This window comes from Engystomops pustulosus, chromosome 7, assembly GCF_040894005.1.
Source record: "Engystomops pustulosus chromosome 7, aEngPut4.maternal, whole genome shotgun sequence".
NCBI lineage: Eukaryota > Metazoa > Chordata > Amphibia > Anura > Leptodactylidae > Engystomops > Engystomops pustulosus.
The window spans coordinates 159,784,753-159,808,184 of NC_092417.1; the positions used below are offsets into that span (position 1 = coordinate 159,784,753).

A 23,432-nucleotide genomic window follows, 5' to 3' on the forward strand; every position below is an offset into this window, starting at 1 on the left:
GAGGAACAGCTCCATTCTCTGTTTAGTGGCCATGCTGGGTAACTGCAGCTTAGCTTCCATTCAAATTTAGCTATTAGTTATTTATGGCATTCCCACAGTTCCACCTTTGGGATTCATACTCCTGTTGCAGGCCACAATGGGTTGTCGGCATACAAGACTCTATTCATTCAATTCTTTGAGGATAAGAACATTACCCAAGTAAGGAATTCTCATGCCAACACATATCACCATGATCGTTAGAATACCCTCATGCTGCCACTATTTGTAGCCTATAATAGAAGTGAATGGGTCAAAGAGGTACAGCAGCTCACCATCTTCTGTCAGTCCACTGCCTTTCGAGACCTCTATGCAACTTTTTTCCTGCTAGTTTATGCCAAAAAAGCTCAGCAAAACCAATGATAAATCTCTGAGCAATGAGTCTGTATAATTGCTATGGGACATAATTAATTATGGCATTGCCACAGTTCCACCATTTGTACTCCTGTTTCAGACCACAATGGGGATGTGGCTTTTCATATGTGACTCTCTTCATTTAAATCAATTAGTACAACAAAAATACCCAAGTAAGCAGTCAACTAATTTTGGAACCCCAGTAGAAAGGAGTGTCCTGTGCATTCACAGCAACTTATGCAGTCCAAATACCTATAGGACAAAGTCCAAGACCTCAGCTCACAAGTCTATCTGTTAAAATGTATGACGGGTACAGATACTAATACACCATGGGACAAATGACACCATATCCAGAAAAAAAATAACAAAAAAATAAAGTCCAAAAACAAAAATATCTTCGGTGTCATGGCATTGAACGGGTTAAAGGGTACTCTGATATCCATCTCTGTGAGGTCTTTGCCCGTTGCATCAGACCCAATTATGCCTTTGCATTAAAGCCGATTTGTATTGGATTTCTTTGTACATTTCACACATTTTTTTTCGACACACTCCCATAATTGAAACGAGCTATACTTGGCTTTCACACATTCTAACATTCGAAAGAAATTCTTATTTGGAAGAGCCAAAATTACTCATCCCTCCGCCATCCTCCCCCGGTCCTCCGTTGATTTGTGTGTAAGTCCTCATTGCCAACGCAAATAACTGCATGAACATGTCGGAGCGTGGAGGCCGCCTGCTATTGGGTCTATCCCACAACCTTTTCCCGAATGAACACAACATCTAGACTTGTCCACATACATTAGACCTCAGTTACTCGAAAAACTAAATAAGTCATAACCATTGATCGCATGGTGGCTACAATGTAAAAACTGCAAACTAATGTTATTTATGAAGCACTGAGGTCCGAAGACAAAAACATCCAACTGCAATTGATCCGGTTGTAAATGGGTTTAGGAAAAATAGAAATCTTGGCGAGCGGCCATTGTTGTGAAGAAAACAAAGCACCATCTGTGTTTTCCCCGTTTTATGAATGGCCTTAAAGGGATATTCCAGGATAAGCATATTGATAACTGATCACTTCCAACCAGAAGATGTCACTTCTTCTGTTGTCCCCAGGTATGATGAGGCCACTCACTGGCTGCAATGGGTCCCCTGGAACCTCTGGCCAGTCACAGCGCTGAAAACCAGCCAACAGGTGGTTTTCCAAATTGGTGAAGGTCTGACCCAAAGGGTCAGCTGCTTGAAGTGTCTATGGTCGTCTCAGGTGCTCTAGTCATGGGACCCACTTCAGCCAATGAGTGGCATCCACAGACTATGGGACATCACTTCCTCTGACCATAAGTCACTTCCTTTGTTGTGCCCAAAAATGAACAGCCTACTCATTGGCTGTAACGGGTCAATAAACCCGCAGAACCTGTGGCCAGGCAAAGTGCTGATAAGCAGCCACCAGGAGGTTTGCCAGAATTGGTGGAGATCTGCAGCTTGAAGGGTCTGTCGTGGTCTCAGATGCTCCCATCAGGTGATCTAGTTTTAGCCAATGAGTGACCATGAGACATCTCTTCCTACAACCAGATCTGCCCAAGTATGTGGAGGATACCCATTGTATGAAATGGGTCCCATGAACCCCCAGAATCTCTGGTCAGGCACTGTGCTGAACACAAGCCATCATGTGGTTTTCCAGAATTGGTAGAAGTCTGAATCGAGGGTCATCTGCTTGAAGGGTCTGTGGTGGTATCCAATGTTCTGGTCATGTGACCCACTTCACCCAAAAGTGGCCTCCACAGACCATGGTCCATCACTTACTTCAACCAGAAGATGTCAGTTCCTTTGTTGTGCCCAGGTATGAGGAGTCTATTCATTGGCTGAAATGGGTCCCATGAACTCCCCCATAACATCGGCCCAGGCACAGTTGCTGGTCTCTCCAAAGTACCAAATTTTCCTACATGGTAGCAGTAGTTTAGGATATTGAAGCTTCTTTTAGTTCAACTTTCAAAAAATGAAACCCCAAGAATTTTACATTGATGGCCAAATATCACGGATGTGATGATTCCACATCTATGAAAAGAAAAAAGTAAAGGGTAGAGTTCATTGGGGGCAACTTCAGTAACCCCCAGAAATCATGTCTTATTCATGGTCATCCATCCATGGGACCACCAGTAGAAGGGGATGCTCCTCTATGACATCTATTTGCATTACCAGAACATATGTAAGGTCAGTCCTTTTGGGCTTCATCTATCAAAACGTTTTTTTAATGGATGCCCCCCCCCCAACGTCCCCCATAACGTTTTGTGTAAAAATGATAAATCAGAGGGCAGCTGATTGCTTTGCATGTTCACGATGATGCAATTTCACCCGACTACATGGCAAAATCGGAAACCTCGAAAACTGGGCCTCAAAAATGTCTAAAGGTTTAAATTTGGCGCTAAAAAGTCAGTTCACATCTTGACTTCGACTGAATTCATTGGGATTGAACCTAAAATAGATATTACTGTACAGTAAATGTGTGGCATTGACTTAGGCGTAACTTGAAGATATCGGGGCCCCTATACAAAATGTGTAACTGGGCCCCTCAACGATCTACTATTGATGACAAAGATGGTGCTACCTCTGCACCACCTATAGGGGGCAGAATGTAAAACATAACAAGAAGTAGAGGGAGACATTGAGGAAGACATTAATATCTAAGAAAAGACTAAGGGTTAAAATGTGAGATCATCACAAGCACGAAACACAGGACCAGGGGGAACACTGATATTAGTCAGGATCACAATGATAAATCTGGGATTCCAGTGACGGTGGCTGCGTGGTTCACATTCCTGCAGAGGTTACATTGTAACAAGTGGCCTGCGCTGTGCTATAGCCCCCGCTCTGATCCGAGTGCTACATAGTCATCTATGGGCACATTCACACTGCAAAGTAACACAACAGTCATAACTGCTGCAGCACAAAGACCTTCTATGCATCACACCCGGTAGAGGGCAATGCTGTCTATAGTATCATGTACCAGAGCAGCCAGAGGAGCCGAGAGGGAACCATCAGCCGAACAGCACATCTATCTATCCATCCATCTACCTCTCTATCTATCAATCATCTATCTCATATCTATCTATATCATATCTATCATCTATCTATCTATCTATCTATCTATCTATCGATCATTTATGTCATATCTATCTATCTATCTATCTATCTATCTATCTATCTATCTATCTATCTATCGATCATTTATGTCATATCTATCTATCTATCTATCTATCTATCTATCTATCTATCTATCTATCGATCATTTATGTCATATCTATCTATCTGTCCATCCATCTATCTATCTATCATCTATCTCATATCTATCTATCTATCATTTATGTCATATCTATCTATCTGTCCATCTATCTATCTATCTATCTATCTATCTATCTATCATTTATGTCATATCTATCTATCTGTCCATCTATCTATCTATCTATCTATCTATCTATCTATCTATCATCTATCTCATATCTATCTATCTATCTATCTATCTATCATTTATGTCATATCTATCTATCTGTCCATCTATCTATCTATCTATCTATCTCATATCTATCTATCTCATATCTATCTATCTCATATCTATCTATCTCATATCTATCTATCTATCTATCATCTATCTCATATCTATCTATCTATCTATCTATCTATCCATCTATCTATCTATCTATCTATCTCATATCTATCTATCCATCTATCTATCTATCTATCTATCTATCAATCACCTATCTCATATCTATCTATCTATCTCTCTATATATCAATCATCTATCTCATATCTATCTCATATATATCTATCTATCCATCTATCCATCCATCTATCCATCCATCTATCTATCTCTCTATCTATCAATCAATCAATCAATCATCTATCTCATATCTATCTATCTATCTATCTATCATTTATGTCATATCTATCTATCCATCTATCTATCATATATATATGTCTACATCTTCTATCTATCTTGTGTCTATCCATCTCATATCTATCTAGATGATATTAATCTATGACGTATCTATTTATTCAAAGAATCTTTATTGTCTGGACCAAATCCAAGTTATCTTGTCCATATGGATGTATCTACAGAGAAATGTCCCTAGTCATAGGAATCGTCAGCAGAATAGCAACCATCAGATTCTATCTCATATCTATGTGATATCTATCTATCTATCTATCACATATCTAGGTATATATCTTCTCATATCTATCAATCACATATCAAGGTATCTATCTATCTCGTATCTATCTATCTATCTTGTCTCTATCTATACAATATTAATCTATGACGTATCCATTTATTCAAAGAATCTTTATTGTCTGGACCAAATCCAAGTTATCTTGTCCATATCGATGTATCTTGATGGAACCTTTACTATTCATAGCAGAAGAACAATCATCAGATCTCATCTCACGTCTCTTGTATCTCTCTATATCATATTGTCTCACATATAGACTTGTCTATGTATCTGTCTGCATCTCTATCATCCATTCTCTGTCCTCCTTGGATCTCTGCAGAGGATCCAGCTGCCGCTCACCATCTCCTACATCAACATCATGAATGGACCCGGCACAACCCGGATGATGAATGACATTTCCTTATGTTTTATATACATTTCATAGTCTTCACTTTACTCTCCAATGCCAAGAACCTAGAGGCAGACCGGACACCCTCCGTAATACCTTACCCTGACAGTAGGCGGCAACATTTTGCACATATTTTGCACCCACAATTGCACCAGACGCGAGATCATTAGACAAAGACGACAATGAAAAATTAATATTAGAATTCCCATAAGGGCAATGTAGGCGTCATGTTGTACGTCACTATATTGAATTTCGTTTGAGGTAATAACGCCGATAGGGAACCCTGAATTCAGTAAGATGTGGCGACCAGTAGAGGGCGCCCTGACACTTCCAATCCTCATCCGTCTGGGAGAAAACACAAGGAGCGAAATGGCTTTGTTCCAGATGCCGCCGCAAGATCCACTCACATTCTTTGCATTTGCAGGTATTAGGATTTTCTTTTCTTCCAACGATTCGATCATTGTTAGCGAATTCGCGAAAAAAAAAAGAATTACGAAGAGTTTAGCGCTGTTTGCTAAACTATAATCCCAACACATGTGCAAGAGTCTGGAATTGGGGAGGAGGGTGATGGGGGAGACACAGACACAAGGCGGCCAATACTGAGATTGAGAACAGAGAAGAGGGAATTACATGGCAATTGGGAGCAGGCAATCCCGTGTAACCCCTTAGGAACCGCCAAACAAGTAGCAGCCGGAGAGCCGATCCTCCATCAGCCCAAACCTCAACACAAGCTGTCACCCCACGAAAATATCCCATGTATCCATATAGCTCCACCAGTAATTATGACAATGATTAAACCAGTAGACAATCAATTTAACCCCCAAACGCTGAAATGACGCCGAGTCCCGAGCGAGTAGTAGTAGTAACACCTCCGAAACAATGACTACAATTCATACAATTTATATGGAAACTTTCCAAACCAACCAAAGGTCACAGAGCGTAGGCTGATGAGCGGATGCCGAAGGCGCCATTTATAGGCTTCCCCCATGTCATGTTATTGTTCAGCATCGCTAAAGAGTTAAACGACACATTCGGCTCTGCTACATCTGTGCCAGCCGAAAAAAAGGACTGCAAAGACATTCCTGACCATAGACCGCCTCTGTAAACTATGTCATGCCGGAGTGACTCTGTTAACAGTGCATCGCCTCTAGCATCAAGTACAGGTTATGTCCCCTTTCTTGTAAAAAATAGCACATTCTCATATCCCAGTGTTACACAAGTGCAATCCCTCTGCAGGCTTCCCTCTATACTTCTCCAGTCGCCTCCTAGACTTCCATAAAAGATTATATCTTCTATACCTCCCCAGTAGCCTCTGCACTCTATACGTCCCCAGTAGCCTTTGCACTCTATACCTCCCCAGTAGCCTCTCACTCCAATACTACCCCATTAGACACTGTCCCCTATACCTCCCCAGTATCCTCTCACTCTAATACTACCCCATTAGACACTGTCCCCTATACCTTCCCAGTAGCCTCTGCACCCTATACCTTCCCAGTAGCCTCTCACTCCAATACTACCCCATTAGACACTGTCCCCTATACCTCCCCAGTATACTCTCACTCTAATACTACCCCATTAGACACTGTCCCCTATACCTCCCCAGTATCCTCTCACTCTAATACTACCCCATTAGACACTGTCCCCTATACCTTCCCAGTAGCCTCTGCACCCTATACCTTCCCAGTAGCCTCTCACTCCAATACTACCCCATTAGACACTGTCCCCTATACCTCCCCAGTATACTCTCACTCTAATACTACCCCATTAGACACTGTCCCCTATACCTCCCCAGTATCCTCTCACTCTAATACTACCCCATTAGACACTGTCCCCTATACCTTCCCAGTAGCCTCTGCACCCTATACCTTCCCAGTAGCCTCTCACTCCAATACTACCCCATTAGACACTGTCCCCTATACCTCCCCAGTATCCTCTCACTCTAATACTACCCCATTAGACACTGTCCCCTATACCTTCCCAGTATCCTCTCACTCTAATACTACCCCATTAGACACTGTCCCCTATACCTTCCCAGTAGCCTCTGCACCCTATACCTTCCCAGTAGCCTCTGCACCCTATACCTTCCCAGTAGCCTCTGCACCCTATACCTCCCCAGTAGCTTCTGCACCCTATACCTCCCCAGTAGCCTCTCACTCCAATACTACCCCATTAGACACTGTCCCCTATACCTCCCCAGTATCCTCTCACTCTAATACTACCCCATTAGACACTGTCCCCTATACCTTCCCAGTAGCCTCTGCACCCTATACCTTCCCAGTAGCCTCTGCACCCTATACCTACCCAGTATCCTCTGCACCCTATACCTACCCAGTAGCCTCTGCACCCTATACCTCCCCAGTAGCTTCTGCACCCTATACCTCCCCAGTAGCTTCTGCACCCTATACCTTCCCAGTAGCTTCTGCACCCTATACCTCCCCAGTGGTCTCTGCACCCCATACCTCCCCAGTATCCTCTGCACCCTATACCTACCCAGTATCCTCTGCACCCTATACCTCCCAAGTAGCCTCTGCACTCTATACCTTCCTACTAGCTTCTGCACCCTATACCTCCCCAGTAGTCTCTCACTCCCCTACTACCCAATCACACTCTGTTCCCTATACCTCCCCAGTAGCCTCTGCACCCTATACCTCCCCAGTAGCCTCTGCACCCTATACCTACCCAGTAGCCCCTGCACCCTATACCTACCCAGTAGCCCCTGCACCCTATACCTACCCAGTAGCCCCTGCACTCTATACCTTTCCAGTAGCCTCTGCACCCTATACCTCCCCAGTAGCCTCTGCACCCTATACCTCCCCAGTAGTCTCTCACTCCCATACTACCCAATTACACTCTGTACTCTATACCTCCCCAGTAACCCCTAACTCCTATACATCCCCAGTAACCTGTGTACTCTATACTTCCATAGTAACCTCTTTCCCCTATATTTCCCAGCAGCTTTTTTACTCGATGCTTCCGCTGTAGTCTCTGTACTCCTTCAACTATACTTTCCTAGTAGCCTCTTTACACCCAGTAGCCTCCATCCCCTATACTTCCCCAGCAGCCTCTTTGGTAAATACTTCCTGGGTAGCCCTGTTACTCGATGCTTCCCCAGTAGCCTTTACACATCGCCAATAGCCTCTATCCCCTACACTTCCCCTATAGCCTCCGTACTCTACACATCCTCATTGTCCAGTAGTCTCTCACACCTTAGTATCCGCTCCCCCTATCACTTACTTGCAGCAATCTCTTGTACGATGCTCTCCTTGGTGGTCTCCACAGTCTACCATTCTCCCTGATATCTCCTTCTTCTAAATCCATGGTAGCCCCTTCCTTTTAACCCCAATATTCCATCATTTTTCAGGAGCCCCTTCCTTTAATTCCTCAGTAGTCCTTCCTTCTCATATACTAAGCAGTAGCTCCATCCCCCTACTGCTTTGTAGCCCCTTTTTTTTACTCCCGAATAGCTCTAGTTCTTTACTTCCCTACAGTCTCTGCTCCGTACTCCTCAGTAGCCCCCTTTTCCCAGACCTTTCTATTTCTCCAACATCCCCTTCCTCCCACCTCTTCTCTTTTTGTCGGTCCCCCGTAGTCCCTTCCTCTTAATCTCCAGTAGTGGCATCTTATGAGTCTACATGAGCCACTTCTGATTCCATGGTAGAGCATCCTTTTTGATCTCCTTCAAACTATGTAATAACCTCTTCTAAATAACCCCTTCCTCTAATTTGCCATTATATCCTTAGTCTAATAAAGTCGCTTAATCCCAAAAAGCATTATATTATTTTCCTGTAGTTTCATAGTCCCCTTAGCCAATAACCCCCTACACTTAGACCCCATCAATCTGTCAAGCCATGATAGTCTCTATCAATCTTTCACTCCCCGGTAGCCCTTTCTTCTTATTCCTAGGTAGTACCTTACTCCCCCTGCCCACTCCTGCTTACACACTCTTGTCTTAGCCCCCATCAGTCACTCTCTGGTAGCCCCCTGCACCAATCTCTCACTCTCCAGTAGACCCCATTAATCTCTTACTCCCCAGTAACTCCTTCTTCTTCTTCCCTGGTAGTCCCTTACTCTCCCTGTCCAATAACCCCAACATGCACATTGTTACATTAGCCCCCATTAATCTCTTACTCCTCTCTAGCCCCCCCCCCCCTCCCATTAATATCTCACTACCCCATAGCCCCTTCATTTTATTCTCAGGTAGCTCCTTACTTTCACTGCTCAAAAATCTCCAACTCCCTGACAGCCCCCATCAACCTCTCAATCTCCGATAGCCCGCATCAACCTCTCACTCTCCGATAGCCCCCTTCAACCTCTCACTCTCCGATAGCCCCCTTCAACCTCTCACTCTCCGATAGCCCCATCAACTTCTCACTCTCCGATAGCCCACATCAACCTCTCACTCTCCGATAGCCCCCATCAACCTCTCACTCTCCGATAGCCCCCATCAACCTCTCACTCTCCGACAGCCCCCATCAACCTCTCACTTTCCAACAGCCCCCTTAAATTTTCAATCTCCGATAGCCCCCGTCAACTTCTCACTCTCCGTTAACCCCCATCAACCTCTCACTCTCCAATAGCCCCCATCAACTTCTCACTCTCCAATAGCCCCCATCAACTTCTCACTCTCCAATAGCCCCCATCAACTTCTCGCTCTCCGATAGCCCCCATCAACCTCTCACTCTCCGATAGCCCCCTTAACTTCTCACTCTCCGTTAGCCCCATCAACCTCTCACTCTCCGATAGCCCCCATCAACCTCTCACTCTCCGACAGCCCCCATCAACCTCTCACTCTCCGACAGCCCCCATCAACTTCTCACTCCGCGGAGGCCCCTTCCCCTAATTCCCCAGTCGTCTCCTACCTTCTGTATGTGTCAGCTTTTGTAATGACCCTCTTTATTTTAGGTGCTGAAAAAGTGTTTTCGATGAAAGTTTGTCCTGCTCACAGAGACTCCCATGCTGGTGATTAGAAAGCAGATTCATTGCAGCGCCTGAGTGACAGCCAGCAGCTCCAATGTCTCATGAAATGATTATGAGGAAGATCACAATCCTGTTCTGCGCTCCTGCCTATAGCCCCTTGTGCTTGTTGAGTTTAGCAAGCCGTTTAAGACCAGAATGTCTCGGCTTTTGTCCGTGAGAAATTATTTAGGATCCTCTTTGTACTTCTATTGGTCAAACCCCCTATCCACTCCACAGAACCGCCGGGCACTTAAAGCGACAGCGCATCAACTCTTTCCCCAGCAACACACAACATCATAAAAGAATCATGTCAACCTGATAGGAGTTAAACATACACCTTCCATACGCCCAAAACTTTCCCCTAACATCTCCTGCCAAGTCTCTGGTGTGGTAGCCAGAGACCAGACACTGGCATCTCAGTCTGTGCTTTGCTGTTATTTGAAATGCAAATGCAATCACCTGGGGACTTCTTGTATTTTTAGTCGGAGCGCAGAGATCTGGGAGTTGCGGAGAGATATAAATATTCCTTATTTATTTCATGCCTCCTTTATGTAACTGGCGCCATGACAAATATCTGACGGAACATGATTTATAATTGCTCTCCAATGCAAAAAGCAACGTGCGTAACAACTACAGACGCAGCAGAGCTGACTATGTGCCCCGGCGCAGCAGAGCTGAGTTTATCATCCGGTGCGACGAGTCCAGGTACAATCCTTAAACATGCAGGTGATGTATAACAACCGATTCCGACTAAATCATAATATTGACATTCCAAATGTTAACATTCTAAATATTTAGAGTAAATAATAAATAAATAAACAATCAGTTTAAATTCTATTAACTGTTACAAAATTGTTCCAATCAAACGACTTGGATCCGAAGAGAATCAATTCACCAAATCCGTTACATTCATATGTAACAATCGACTACATTTATAGATGTAGCAGAGGGGAGTTTGTCACCTTCTTGTTTGCATTTTTTCCGGACAAACCCGGCTCTGCTACATCTATACACACCTAGACGAGTTAGAAAAGGAGAAAGGGACCCACCTTTTTCAGTTAGTTTCCAATGAACACATCAACACACTTGTATTTTTTTTTGGAATTTTCAGCTGAAACTCTGGATAGTTTTTTTGGGGAGGGGGGTTGTTTTTTTTTCTCGCAACTTCCTAGGAGAAAAGCTTTTTAAAAAAAAAAAAAAAAAAAAGAAGAGGAAAAAAATTGCAACGTGCAGCCTTGATGTTCTGGCGCTGGAGCGGAGATCTTTAAATTATTGATAGTGGAAACTGCATGGTAAAGGCAGTGGAATCTCCTCATTAAATGGCTCCATTTGATCTTGTTGGAGAGAGAGACGGCTCATACTACTGGAACTCACTGGGGTTAGACACAAGCTGATCAGCCTTGTGGAGCTGTGAATGGGATGTGGGAGGGGAATCCACACAAGTCGGTTCTACTCTCTTTGACGTGGGATGTCACATGACGCCTCCCCGGCCTCTTAAAAAACACACTGCTGAATGAATTACTAGCATCACAAACCCCCTGCACAGGGGATGGGTCTCTCTCTCTCCTTCTGTCTTCTTCCCTTTTAATTAACCCTTCACTTCCGTAGAAACTTTATCATGTATCTGTTTCCCCTTTAAAGTACTTTCTTTTTTTTTTTCTTTTTTTTTGTGAACGCAAACTGAAATAAGAAAGTATCGGATTATAACCCAAATATAGTGATGCGGAGAAAAATTCCAGACTGGAATATTTTATCATAACTTATGTGTAAAGATCAATCGACTGTATCTATCATCTATCGTCTATCTATCTCATATCTATCTATCTATCCCATATCTATCTATCTATTATCTATTTATCTATCTATCTCATATCTATCTATCTATCTATCTATCTATCTATCTATCTATCTATCTCATATCTATGTATCTATCTATCTCATATCTATCTATCTATCTATCTATCTATCTATCTATCTATCTCATATCTATCTATCTATCTATCTATCTCATATCTATCTATCTCCTATCTATCTATTATATATCTATCTGTCATCTATCTATCTATCTATCTATCTCCTATCTATCTATCTATCTATCTATCTATCTATCTATCTATCTCATATCTATCTATCTATCTATCTGTCATCTATCTATCTATCTATCTACCTATCTATCTCATATCTATCTATCTCCTATCTATCTATCTATTATATATCTATCTGTCATCTATCTATCTATCTATCTATCTATCTATCTATCTATCTATCTATCTGTCATCTATCTATCTATCTATCTATCTATCTATCTCCTATCTATCTATCTATCTATCTATCTATCTATCTATCTCATATCTATCTATCTATCTATCTATCTATCTATCTACCTCCTAACTATGTACCGGTATCTATCTGTCATAATATCTTATATGTAAAGATCAATCGTCTATCTATCTATCTATCTATCTCATGTCTATCTATCTATCTATCTATCTATCTATCTATCTATCTATCTATCTAGCTATCTATCTATCTAGCTATCTATCTCATGTCTATCTATCATTGCATCATATATCTAAAGATCAATCAATTGCACTATTTATCTACCATAATTATATATTCTATCTATCTATTTATCTATCTATCTATCTATCTATCTATCTATCTATCTATCAATCTATGGGCCACATTTATCACTTGTTTTTTTAGTTGTTTTTGCGCCGCACCGTTTTTGCGCCATTTTTGCGATTAAACGTCAAATTAGCCGCGCAGCTAAAATAACCACCTTTCCCTCATCTATCATTCAATTCCAGATGTTTTGCTGCGCCAAATGATATTCATCACGTGCGACTTTTGCATTTAGGCGCAAAAACGGGCGCAAAAACACTCCAGCCCGAAGGTGGCGTTATCTGAGAAGAAAGCACTGAGCCCCTTTGCAGAACAGCTCATTTCTAGCAGCAAAGCTCAGCCAGACACTGGTACATATAATAGATACATTAGATACACTGCAGACACTGGTACATATAATAGATACATTAGATACACTGCAGACACTGGAACATATAATAGATACATTAGATACTCTGCAGACACTGGTACATATAATAGATACATTAGATACACTGCAGACACTGGAACATATAATAGATACATTAGATACATTACAGACAGGAGCTGCAGACTCTATTTACAGTTCATCACTTCTATTTACAAAACAATCTGCAAACTCCTGAGCTCACAGCAAGAGCAAGAGAAGTTTGCACAAGTTTGCAGAAGCTTGCAGAAGTTTGCAGATACTGCAAACAAGTGTCCCCCATGTAATTCTGCACAGTGTCTGAGGGGGATATTGTGCAGAATTACAGGGGTGCAGCAGGAGACCAGCACTGGGGGATCCCCTCTAGGAGAAGCCCCTGCTGAGGAGATCACTGGGTGCTGGGTGTCACACACCTGGGTGCTGCTGAGGAGGTCACTGGGTGCTGGGTGTCACACACCTGGGTGCTGCTGTGAGTGTTATCTTCATTCTGGGCTGCGGGAGAAGCAGAGAGGAGCTTGTAGCAGGATCACATGTAAGTGCCCGAATCTAACATTGCGCCTAAACTGCGCCTAAACTGTGTTAAAGTAAAGTGATTAATAAGAGGCAGAAAATATACTTATCACAGATGGTTGTAGCTTGTGATAATTCTGGCAAAACAGTGCGCCTGAATTTAGGCGCAACTACTACACTTAGGTGCACAATAGTGATAAATGTGGCCCTATGTGTCTATCTCTCTCATATCTATCTATCTATCTATCTATCTATCTATCAATCTATCGAAAGTAGCAGCACAAAAATGTCCATAAAAAGTGGTCCTTCCATACTGTGTTGACAGTACAGCCTTTCGCAAGCCATATATGTATCTTATCTATCTATCTATAGCTCTAGGTCTATAGATCTATCTAATATTGTATAGCATATCTATAGATCAGTTGATTGTACCATTTATCCACCATAGATCCACTATCTATCTATCTCATATCTATCTATCTATCTATCTCATATCTATCTCATATCTATCTATCTATCTATCTATCTATCTATCTATCTATCTATCTATCTATCTCATATCTATCTATCTATCTATCTATCTTCTATCTATCTATCTATCTATCTTCTATCTATCTATCTATCTATCTATCTATCCATTCATGCATCTACATTCTATTTTTCTTCTAACTCTTTCTCTTTCATTTTTTCTATCTTCTCCGCTCTATCCCTATCAATTGATCAATTCATGTGCCCATCCATGTATCTATCCTTCTATCTTTTTTAGAATCCTTTTTTATCGATCTTTTCTTCTTTATATTTACATATCTATTGATCTAATAATAGTAGTAGAAAAATGAAGCAAAGTGGTTCCATAACAGACAACGTTTTGGCTCTGTGGGCCTTTCTCAATCCTTTTTTCTATCTATCTCTATCTATTATCTATCTATCCCTCCATCTCTCTGTCATCTCGGTGACATTGCTATCAGTGAGGGTTCTCAGCCACTTTGTGCAGACAGCAATATAAATTCTATTTAAGAGCCTTCATCATGAAATACACCTCATCTGTCACCTGGTTATTAGATATTGTAACCCAACAGCCTGGGGTTAGTCATGTTTCCTCCTGCTGAGACCAGATAGTCTCTGGGCGATCTTACTGTACCATCACATATTAGGCGATGCATATTTACTGGGGTAATGAGAGCGCAGGTGCCAGAGCCAGCGCAATATGTTATTATAGGAGGAGGATGGAGGAGCACAGGGGATACTCCACTGTCATATGTCTATCTCCTATCTATCTATCTCTATATCTATCTATCCATCTATCTGATATCTATCTATCTCTATCTATCCATGTATCTATCTCCTATCTATCTATCTATCTATCTATTATCTATCTATCTATCTATCTATCTATCTATCTCATATCTATCTGTCTCTATCTATCTCATATCTATCTGTCTCTATCTATCTCATATCTATCTCTATCTATCTATCTATCTATCTATCTATCTATCTATCTATCTATCTATCTATCTATCTCTATCTATCCATGTATCTATCTATCTATCTATCTCTATCTATCTATCTATCTATCTATCTATCTATCTATCTATCTATCTATCTCATATCTATTTATCCATATATCTATCTATTATCTATCTCCTATCTATCATCTATCATATATATCTATCTCCTATCTCTCTCTTATACATAGATAAATATAACCTCCCTTTGTCTTCTCGTTCACAGCTTATTAGGAGAACCCCCCCCCCCCTTCCCCCAGACGTGAGACATAGATAATGTCTGTACCAGGGTCCATTACTGACATGAGATGGGACTGTTCATCACTATCTGCTGCGAGGATCTTGTATTACTTCTGTAGAACAGGGACCACATATTGATAGTGTTGAGTCTCTGATAAATCCAGAGTTGGTGAGAGAAGTCCCTAGGGGGCACGACCACACAGCAGCATAATGGGCAGAGGTTATCGTCTTTGTGTCTACTACAATTTCCTACAATTGTTTTTTTTTCTTTCTTTCTAGACGCTGCACCATCCGCACAATAGAAGTGATAGACGGAGCCGGTGCAGAACAGTAGACGCTGCCACTGAGGATCATTGGAAAGTGTTTATTTAACTAATGACGTTTACGATCGTCTATTTGCCAGGACGTGCCATCCATTATGGGCACCGGCTTCACTTCAAATTATTTTTTTATTTGCTAAATAGGATCTGGGGCTTATCGACAGTCTGATAAAGATTCTACTATCCTCTAGACCAGACACAATAGCCAGTCACAAAGAGAATCCCTCCTCTATCATCCACTAACGACTCCTTAAAGGGGGTCTACGGACTCCCCAATCCCCCTACAAGTAAAATCGGCATTGTGTAAACCCCCTGATAAGCTTTCCAAATGTACTTTTCCTGTTTCCCAAAACTCTTTAAATTTAGAAAAACTTATGTCTCTTGATATGTGCAAATTAGCTTCTTAGTGCACCAGGGGCGGTGCCATCTTGATACAAGGGGCAACATTTACTTACCCGTCCTGTCGCGATCCCCAAAAGTGCATTGTCCGACCAGAATGCACTCTGCCGCGATTCAGGAAGATCGTGCGCCCGATATCCTGCATCGGTTGCTTCCCCGCTCAGGTCCGACAGAGTTCATGGCACGCCCCTGAATTCTGTTGCATGAAAGCCGGCGCATCCGCACCACACTACAATTGCGTGCGACACTATCCCCAGTTACATACCTGTCACAGCGGCGCAAATCCCCAAAAAATTTTAAAAATCTACGAAAGTGCGATCCGCGGACCCTTAGTAAATAAGCCCTAAGATGTGAAGCATTTTCAAGTCCTGCATCTGTGATCCTTCTTCCCACCAAATCTGCTATCAGAAAAAAGTCAGGTGGAAAAATGCATGGGTTTTCTGGATATTTTGTGTAATCATATCTTTGTTTTGAAAAATGAATTTATATTCCAATATTGTAGCTGGACTCAGAGCACTATGGAGCACTGCTATGTGTCATCTCTTCACTAAGCACAGCACAGCCCCTCCCCTCTCCTCTGCTGTGGGTGAGATATTACAGCAGAAGGGGGAGTAGTCTGGCTGATGAGTTTGAGGAACACAGCAGAGTAAGGAGACGCCAGCTACAATCCTGGAATATAAATCCATATTTCACAGTCTTGCTGCTACTTACAACACAGGTATAACTACACAGATCTCTAAGGACAAGACCTAACACTGTCATACACAATGTAAAGCAGGGGTTTAGCAGATTGTACATAATGTCCTATCTGCAGGCAGCATGTTATAGAGCAGGAGGGGAAGAGAAGATTTTACATTGTGTCCTATCTGCAGGCAGCATGTTATAGAGCAGTAGGAGCTGAATAGATTGTACATAGTGTCCTGTCTGCAGACAGCATGTTATAGAGCAGGAGGAGCTGAGCATATTGTACATAGTGTCCTATCTGCAGGCAGCATGCTATAGAGCAGGAGGAGCAGAGCAGATTGTATATAGTGTCCTATCTGCAGGCAGCATGTTATAGTGCAGGAGGAGCTGAGTATGTTGTACACAGTGTCCTATTTTCTTTAGGACACATTGAAGTTGCACATAGAAAATTCTCCACCTTGAAGATGTATTTATCAGCTGGAGATTTCCACATCATTGAAACCTAATAAACTACCAAATAATTTTCTGTGAACTCCTCCAGGCCCCCTCCCCCCCCCCCTCCCATCAGTCGTTCCCCAACCTGTTCTCAGACACCGAGAAAGGTCACGCCGTCATTCGCCATCATTCTCAGCCGCCATCTATGACTGTTGTGAAGTATTTTCAAGAAATCGTGATGAAACAAATGAGATGTCAGTGTAGCAAGGTTTGGCATCCCGGCATCTCATGCTATTAATAATTTTAATTGGCTGAGGTCAGCTGTAACAACACGTTGTCTAATTATACTCTTGATGAATCTCTCATTGCGGGGATGCAGCTGACGTGGTACCGAGGGTGGCACGGTGGCATCCTACCATACAGTCCTTGCTATCCTCCCTTCTGTTTTTACATCATGCTACCTCCTGCCCGTACAGTCCACAGCCAAGAATTATAAGCACCCATAAATGGATAGCACTGCCCCCTCTACGTCCACCTGGCATACAGGAGGTAGAACTCGCAGTCATCTCCCACAATTGCTATGTTTGGCTGGATGGCCAGGTTGAGGAAGAGTTTCAATCTTCCCAAAGTTCTTCCATTTAAGGATAATGGAGGCCACTGTGCTCTTAGGAACCTTGAGTTTATTGTAACCTTGGTGAGATCTGATCTTGCCACAATTCTGTCTCAGCTCCTTGGGCAGTGCCCTAGACCTCATGATTCTAATGTACTCTTACATGCACTGAGACTATACACCAAGGGGCATATGTATTTTTTGTTTTTGCATTTTTTTGGGACTTTTTCATGTGTCCTATGAAGCAAGCCACACACTGGTTTTCCTGCTTTGTGCTTAATTTAGATGTTGGCACGTGAGGGGACATTAATCATTGGCTGGCTCTAAGTGCACCAGTGTATGATGCTGCCCCCGGTGCTCCTTGGATCTATTAGGAGGCTCCAGCACCGCCTGGGCTCTTCTACGCCAGGTCTGACCTGGTGTAGAATTGGGCCATAGCCTGCTTCCAAACGGGCCAGGCAGAGGCGGGACAGCCAGATATTGCGCCAATTACCCTCCGGTCGAACCGTGCCACAACACCCACAGTATTTACCAGTGAGTGCCAAGGGGTGGGGATTGCATTATATGTTGGCGATAAATCCCCCCTCATAGATTAATAGGTAAAATAGTAATCATACAGATGGTAAATCTATAGATAAATAGATAATAGAAAAATAGGTAAATAGGTAGAAGGATAGAGGATGAGAACAATGGTGGGAATTGGCGTAGAAGCAGGCGTGGAGGGGTGTGGAAGTTCCTATCCCGTTCCTATTTGCAGTTTTTGTTCAAAACTATGCCAGGTCAGACCTGGTGTAGTTGTGCCGAGTGGAGTTACTGCCCGCCGGATACACCAAGAGGCCCCAGTAAATAGATATATGGACATGGATATATATGAAATAAATAGGAGTATAGATGGGTAATAGATGTATCCGGACATTATTCATAACCAGAAAAAGTAACTTTTGAAATTTGTTTCTCATAAACTGGTACTAGCAAACATAACTTGCCCATTGGTGGAACATTCCTGACCATAAATCCCCCATTGAGAACCTAATTCAAAATGGACGAGCAATGGCTGCACTTCCTGTTTTCTCTTTTGCTCAGCCAATCAATGATCAGTCAACAGTTGTGTAAGGAAATAGGAGCATTATTACCATTTTTGATGCTACTCTTACTTCTACCATGATTTGAGCATTTTTGTAATTTAATTTTTTATGCTAGTTTGAAATTTCACCTACTTTGGGAGCCACAGTAATAGTAAAGTTAGTGAATTAGTCATTCAGTCTAAGTATTCGGAATCTTCCAGCACTTGGTTGTGTTACTTATCATACAAAGCCCTTGTGCTGGACATGTGCGACGGTATGCCGTAATTGCTAGGTACTTTACTGGAGGTATCAATCACAGCTTTGCTCAAACGTTTGTGCTTCATGAATGATGGAAGTTTATGAAAGAGCCTTCAAACCCTCAAGACTTCCACTTACTCTTAGAACACAACTTTGAGGGATTTTGGCAGTTTTGACTATCCATCAAATATGGTAAATATCTCAACTGCATAAACATGTACTCTACTTGTAGCACCACCATCGTTATGATAGTGCTGTCTAGATGACAATCAAAGGGAGACCCCCCCAAATTCTTCTTCGGCTTGTAAACACACAATCTAGAGTTCAGCTTAAAATAAACATTTATCATAGGCTATTGCTAAGTGCGTTAGTGATTGATGTACCCCACCTCCCCGGCACTCGCCGGATCCTGGCCTGCCCTGGTGTATAATTGCGACATAGCCTTGATGGGCACAAGCTATATAGGCAGTGTGCAGGCACAGGGACGCCCTTTGCCGCCCCACGTCATGGCCCAGCACAACCCCATCCCTGCTCAACCGGCATAGAGGGTTGGAGAAATCTCAATTCCTACCTCTGCACAATGTATTGAAGTTCAGCTTATTTCCTATTTCGTAAATAGGATTACGTTGCCATGCCAGATAGGACTTATCGACAGGAGTGGTGCTGTATAAATGTAATAAGCATTATTATTTTCTAATCTTATTCAATAACTTTAGATTTAGGAAGATGCTTAAAAAAAATCTATAAGATATATACTAAGTATAAATAAATCTGTTAATTCTCATGTTGCTTCAGTAACCACCACGCTCGTAGTCCCGGATGGTTTTCTTGAACTCCTCTGTTTCGATGACATAATGTACATTCAATTTGCTGTAGCCAATCGCTAACCTCTAATGTGAGGAGAACATTAGAGTCAGTGTTGGCTTCAATGGTCACGTGAGCAAGTGCAGGATGTCATCATCACTATTGGACAGGTCAACCAAAGGGGACCACCGGAATGGTGATTCTGGAGGATCAAGACATTTACCAGGCATTTTATAAATTTCTAAGTTATAAGTTAAAAAATTCTGGACATCCCAAAATCGAAGTCACAAAATCAGGTGGCCATTGTCTTTTGGTGATTAATAGGCATTGAAAAATATAACTACTGCATGGCTACATTCCTTTGGAGGAATAAATACTTACCTTACTAACCGTCCACTCCAATGCCTCCTTGACCTCCCGATCTGATGTCCTGTTGTAGACATGTGACCACTGGAGCCGGTAACCCTTTATAGGGGTGACTTGTCAATCCTGTGACAAGCCACAAGTCAACACTGTGGCCAGTGATTGGCTGAAGTGGCCACATGCCCTTAATGCCATCATTGAAGTCCAGGATAAATTGACCAGGAGGATCAGGAAGTATAGGAGCTGGTGTAGAAGGGTAGCTGAATCTATCCTAAAAAAAAAAACTTTTTTGTTTTAATGACTTTTATTATTTCCAATTTATTCCTAACCCCGGCTCCCGTATTTATCAGCCTGTCGAGGCAGTACGAAAAGATTTACATTTATGTATATCTGCTGGTGTGCTCTGCTAACGCCTCAGGCAGACAGAGCCTCTTCCCTTTACTGAGCCGTGATACATATTATTAATCTATTCCGTGTACGGTCAACCTATTTCCCTAAGGGCCTTGAAACTGAGCTACAGCTGCCCTACGAGATCATAACACAGACAAAAAAAACAAATTCAGTCCAGAGAAACATGTTTTGTCAGTTTCCTCCTATGCCCAAGGTAATATGTTAATGGGTTTGAAATGACAAGGAAGGACAGCGAGATAGCAGGTAAGGTCAAGAACACATGTACAATAGCAATCTGAGAGCTGGAGACGGTAGAGATCATTGGGTAGCTGTTGTGTTGACTCTTCCCATACCATTGTCACATGTGTGGACATCAAACCATGACACTTCTTCAAGTTGACAAATGACTGTGTGATACGTGTCATTTTTGAACTTTCTCTACTTGTAAAATGCTGAGGGCAAATGCTTAGAGATCCATCAAAACTGACTAGGAAGAGAGGGAGGACTACCTAACCCGGTAGGTAAAAAGGGAACGGGACTATTTCAAATTTTTTAAAAGGAGCAAATACTTTTTAAAGAATGGATGCCTTCACCACAGCAAGTTCTTCATCCTATTGGTAGAAATCAAGATGAAGCTGCATAACTGGACTCATAGGGGCACATTTACTAAGGGTCCTGCGGCCGCATTTCTGTCAGGTTTCGCAAATTTTTCAGTTTTGCACAGGGTTTTTGGTGCACGCGATCGGATTGTGGTGGATCTGCGTGGCCGTTGGACAACCCAAATGAATTGTGGCAGCTCCGAATCCTCGTCGGACATTCCAATCGGAGTCGTCAACGGGACGCGTAAGTAAATGTGCCCCATATTGTCCATCCCGTAAATTAGATTATCTCCCTGGACATTGGCACTAATAGTAAAATATTAATCATGCCATGTAATTAGAAAATTGAAGGGGGCTGCAGTGTCTGCATATCTATGCAACTAACTCCTCGTTCAAGTGGGGACACAGAGAGATGAGAGGATAAAGAAGTTTGTAGAGTTTCCAATGGCTGATACCCTCACGAGAACACTTGAACTTCTAAGTGAAAGGAGTGGCACTGTCAATGCATTTACTTCTATGATATTGCCCAAAAAATAGCCAAATACAGTGCTACCCTACCACCTCTAGTCCCATAAATGTATGGAGTGACTGTGATGGTTGGGCAAGAGGGAGCCCATGTGTTTGTGATCAGAAAGTTAAAAGAACATGTGCCTGAGACTGGATACAATGGTGAACCTAAACTATCTGCTACCTGAGGCAAGCTATATATTGGCACCTCCATCGCTCCATCCAGTAGTTATATATCAGATTATTTCTTTTTAGTAAGTGGGTTCTCCATGCAGTCCTCACACCCATGCTGCAGGGGTGGAAAATACTGGTGATTGCGCCCCTGATTCAGCCTCCCATATTGTTGTAGGTGGTGCTGCCTGAAGCAAGAGGCTCAACTCGCCCCAGGCTGGTGAACCCATGACTGAATATTTCTAATTTAACTTAATTTTAACTGTGTAACTCATGCTGAAACCGTGAGCAAGAACAACAAGAGGTTGGCCAAAGAGTCACTAACATGGCTTGGAAGTAATAACAAACCCCAGACCCATCTATGTTGGATGGGACATTTAGATGCTACAGACCCATGTCCTGTACTCATGGGTTTACATATACTGAAAATGCTGTCACCCATGTAAGTATAATGGACAGTTATTTCTCATAATTTTCTTTAAAAAGCTCAGAAGTTGGGTACCCGAACCTGAACACAGCTCTAACACCCAGTGTGTTTCCGGTGGGTGTTGAGCCCATATGCTGAGCCCAAACTTTTGGGTGAAGTCCTGGTTTGGGCTTGGGGTCCTGAACCTGCAATGTTTGGCAGGGACCCACTTGAACATTCGTGTCTGCTCATCACTAGTCAGGAGATCAAGTCTAACCCTGCACATGACATCAAAAATTTTACTTTCTTAAGGCTCTCTTGTACTAAAACTGATATACTTCTTGCCAATTTTACCAATTTTTGGAACTTCTGAAGTTTTAGCCCAAATTTGAATTTTTGGGGGCAACTGTTTTCCATTACTGCCTCTACGATGGTTCTCACCAAACTTGGTGACTATTTCTACTGTGCACACGGTGGTCACATCCTCAAGTTTGGCCCACTGGAGCGGCGCTGGGAGGACAAGATGTTTATTAGATTATCATTATCTATTTTTATTTAATAAACTTTTCTAATTTTAGTGAATTTTTAACCTACTGAAAACCCCCTTTATAAAAGAGATGGAACTCACAAAACAAGGAAGCCTCTGCACTTTTGTAGCTCGGAGCAGTTTAAACAAACCATTAGCACATGTCTACATTCCTTGGAAACCTTCTTAGGAGAAGGCCGCTTTCTTCCTTTTTTTTCTTTTTCATTTCATACAACTTGAGGTCTTTATTCTTGGGTTTTCCCATATCCCTCACACATGGCTTTGACCAATATGACAGCTTCTCCGCCGATGTTTACAAGGAGTTGAAAAATGACCTGTTCCGACATCATGTAAGAATTCAGGCCGTGGCAACAGTGAGATGTGGAATGTACTGGCTGGCACAGGAGCACAGTCTGGTTGTCTGTCAATGTTCAATGTGGCCCAAATTGAATGAGGTCTGGACAAACATTGAGTCTCAGTATCCAAAGCTCAGGTCTTCACGAGTAAAAAGTTGGAGGTCTTAGTCTTTCAAAGGTATTTGTAAAAGAACTGAATCAGCCATCGTACCACGCATTTTGTGCAAAAAGGTTCACATGGCAGAGTTACTGCTCAATTTTTGGATTCCAAAACACCAGAAGAATCCAAAGGACTTC

At 42.3% G+C, this 23,432-nt stretch overlaps 1 protein-coding gene and 1 long non-coding RNA gene across 5 annotated transcripts in view; one reads left to right on the top strand and one right to left on the bottom strand.

Annotated features, from left to right (window-relative positions):
• LOC140071186 (uncharacterized) overlaps positions 1-15,989 on the top strand; it is a 57,450-nt gene extending 41,461 nt beyond the window's left edge. The window contains exon 3 of the long non-coding RNA XR_011849085.1: positions 15,523-15,989. This is a non-coding gene — a long non-coding RNA (uncharacterized lncRNA). The remainder of the gene's footprint in view (positions 1-15,522) is intronic.
• BDNF (brain derived neurotrophic factor) overlaps positions 1-23,432 on the bottom strand; it is a 75,664-nt gene that overhangs the window by 32,618 nt on the left and 19,614 nt on the right. The window contains exon 1 of one of the 4 annotated variants that reach the window (XM_072118561.1): positions 11,007-11,398. The exons of 1 other annotated variant lie outside the window; for it this stretch is intronic. Coding sequence is in view for 1 of the 3 variants with exons in the window: in XM_072118559.1 (XP_071974660.1) it covers positions 8,236-8,319 (84 nt within the window). In the remaining 2 variants the exon portion in view is untranslated. Of the gene's footprint in view, positions 1-8,235; positions 8,837-9,860; positions 10,126-11,006; positions 11,399-23,432 lie in introns of those variants that run through there. 2 more of the 4 variants (XM_072118562.1, XM_072118559.1) reach the window with 2 other exon arrangements.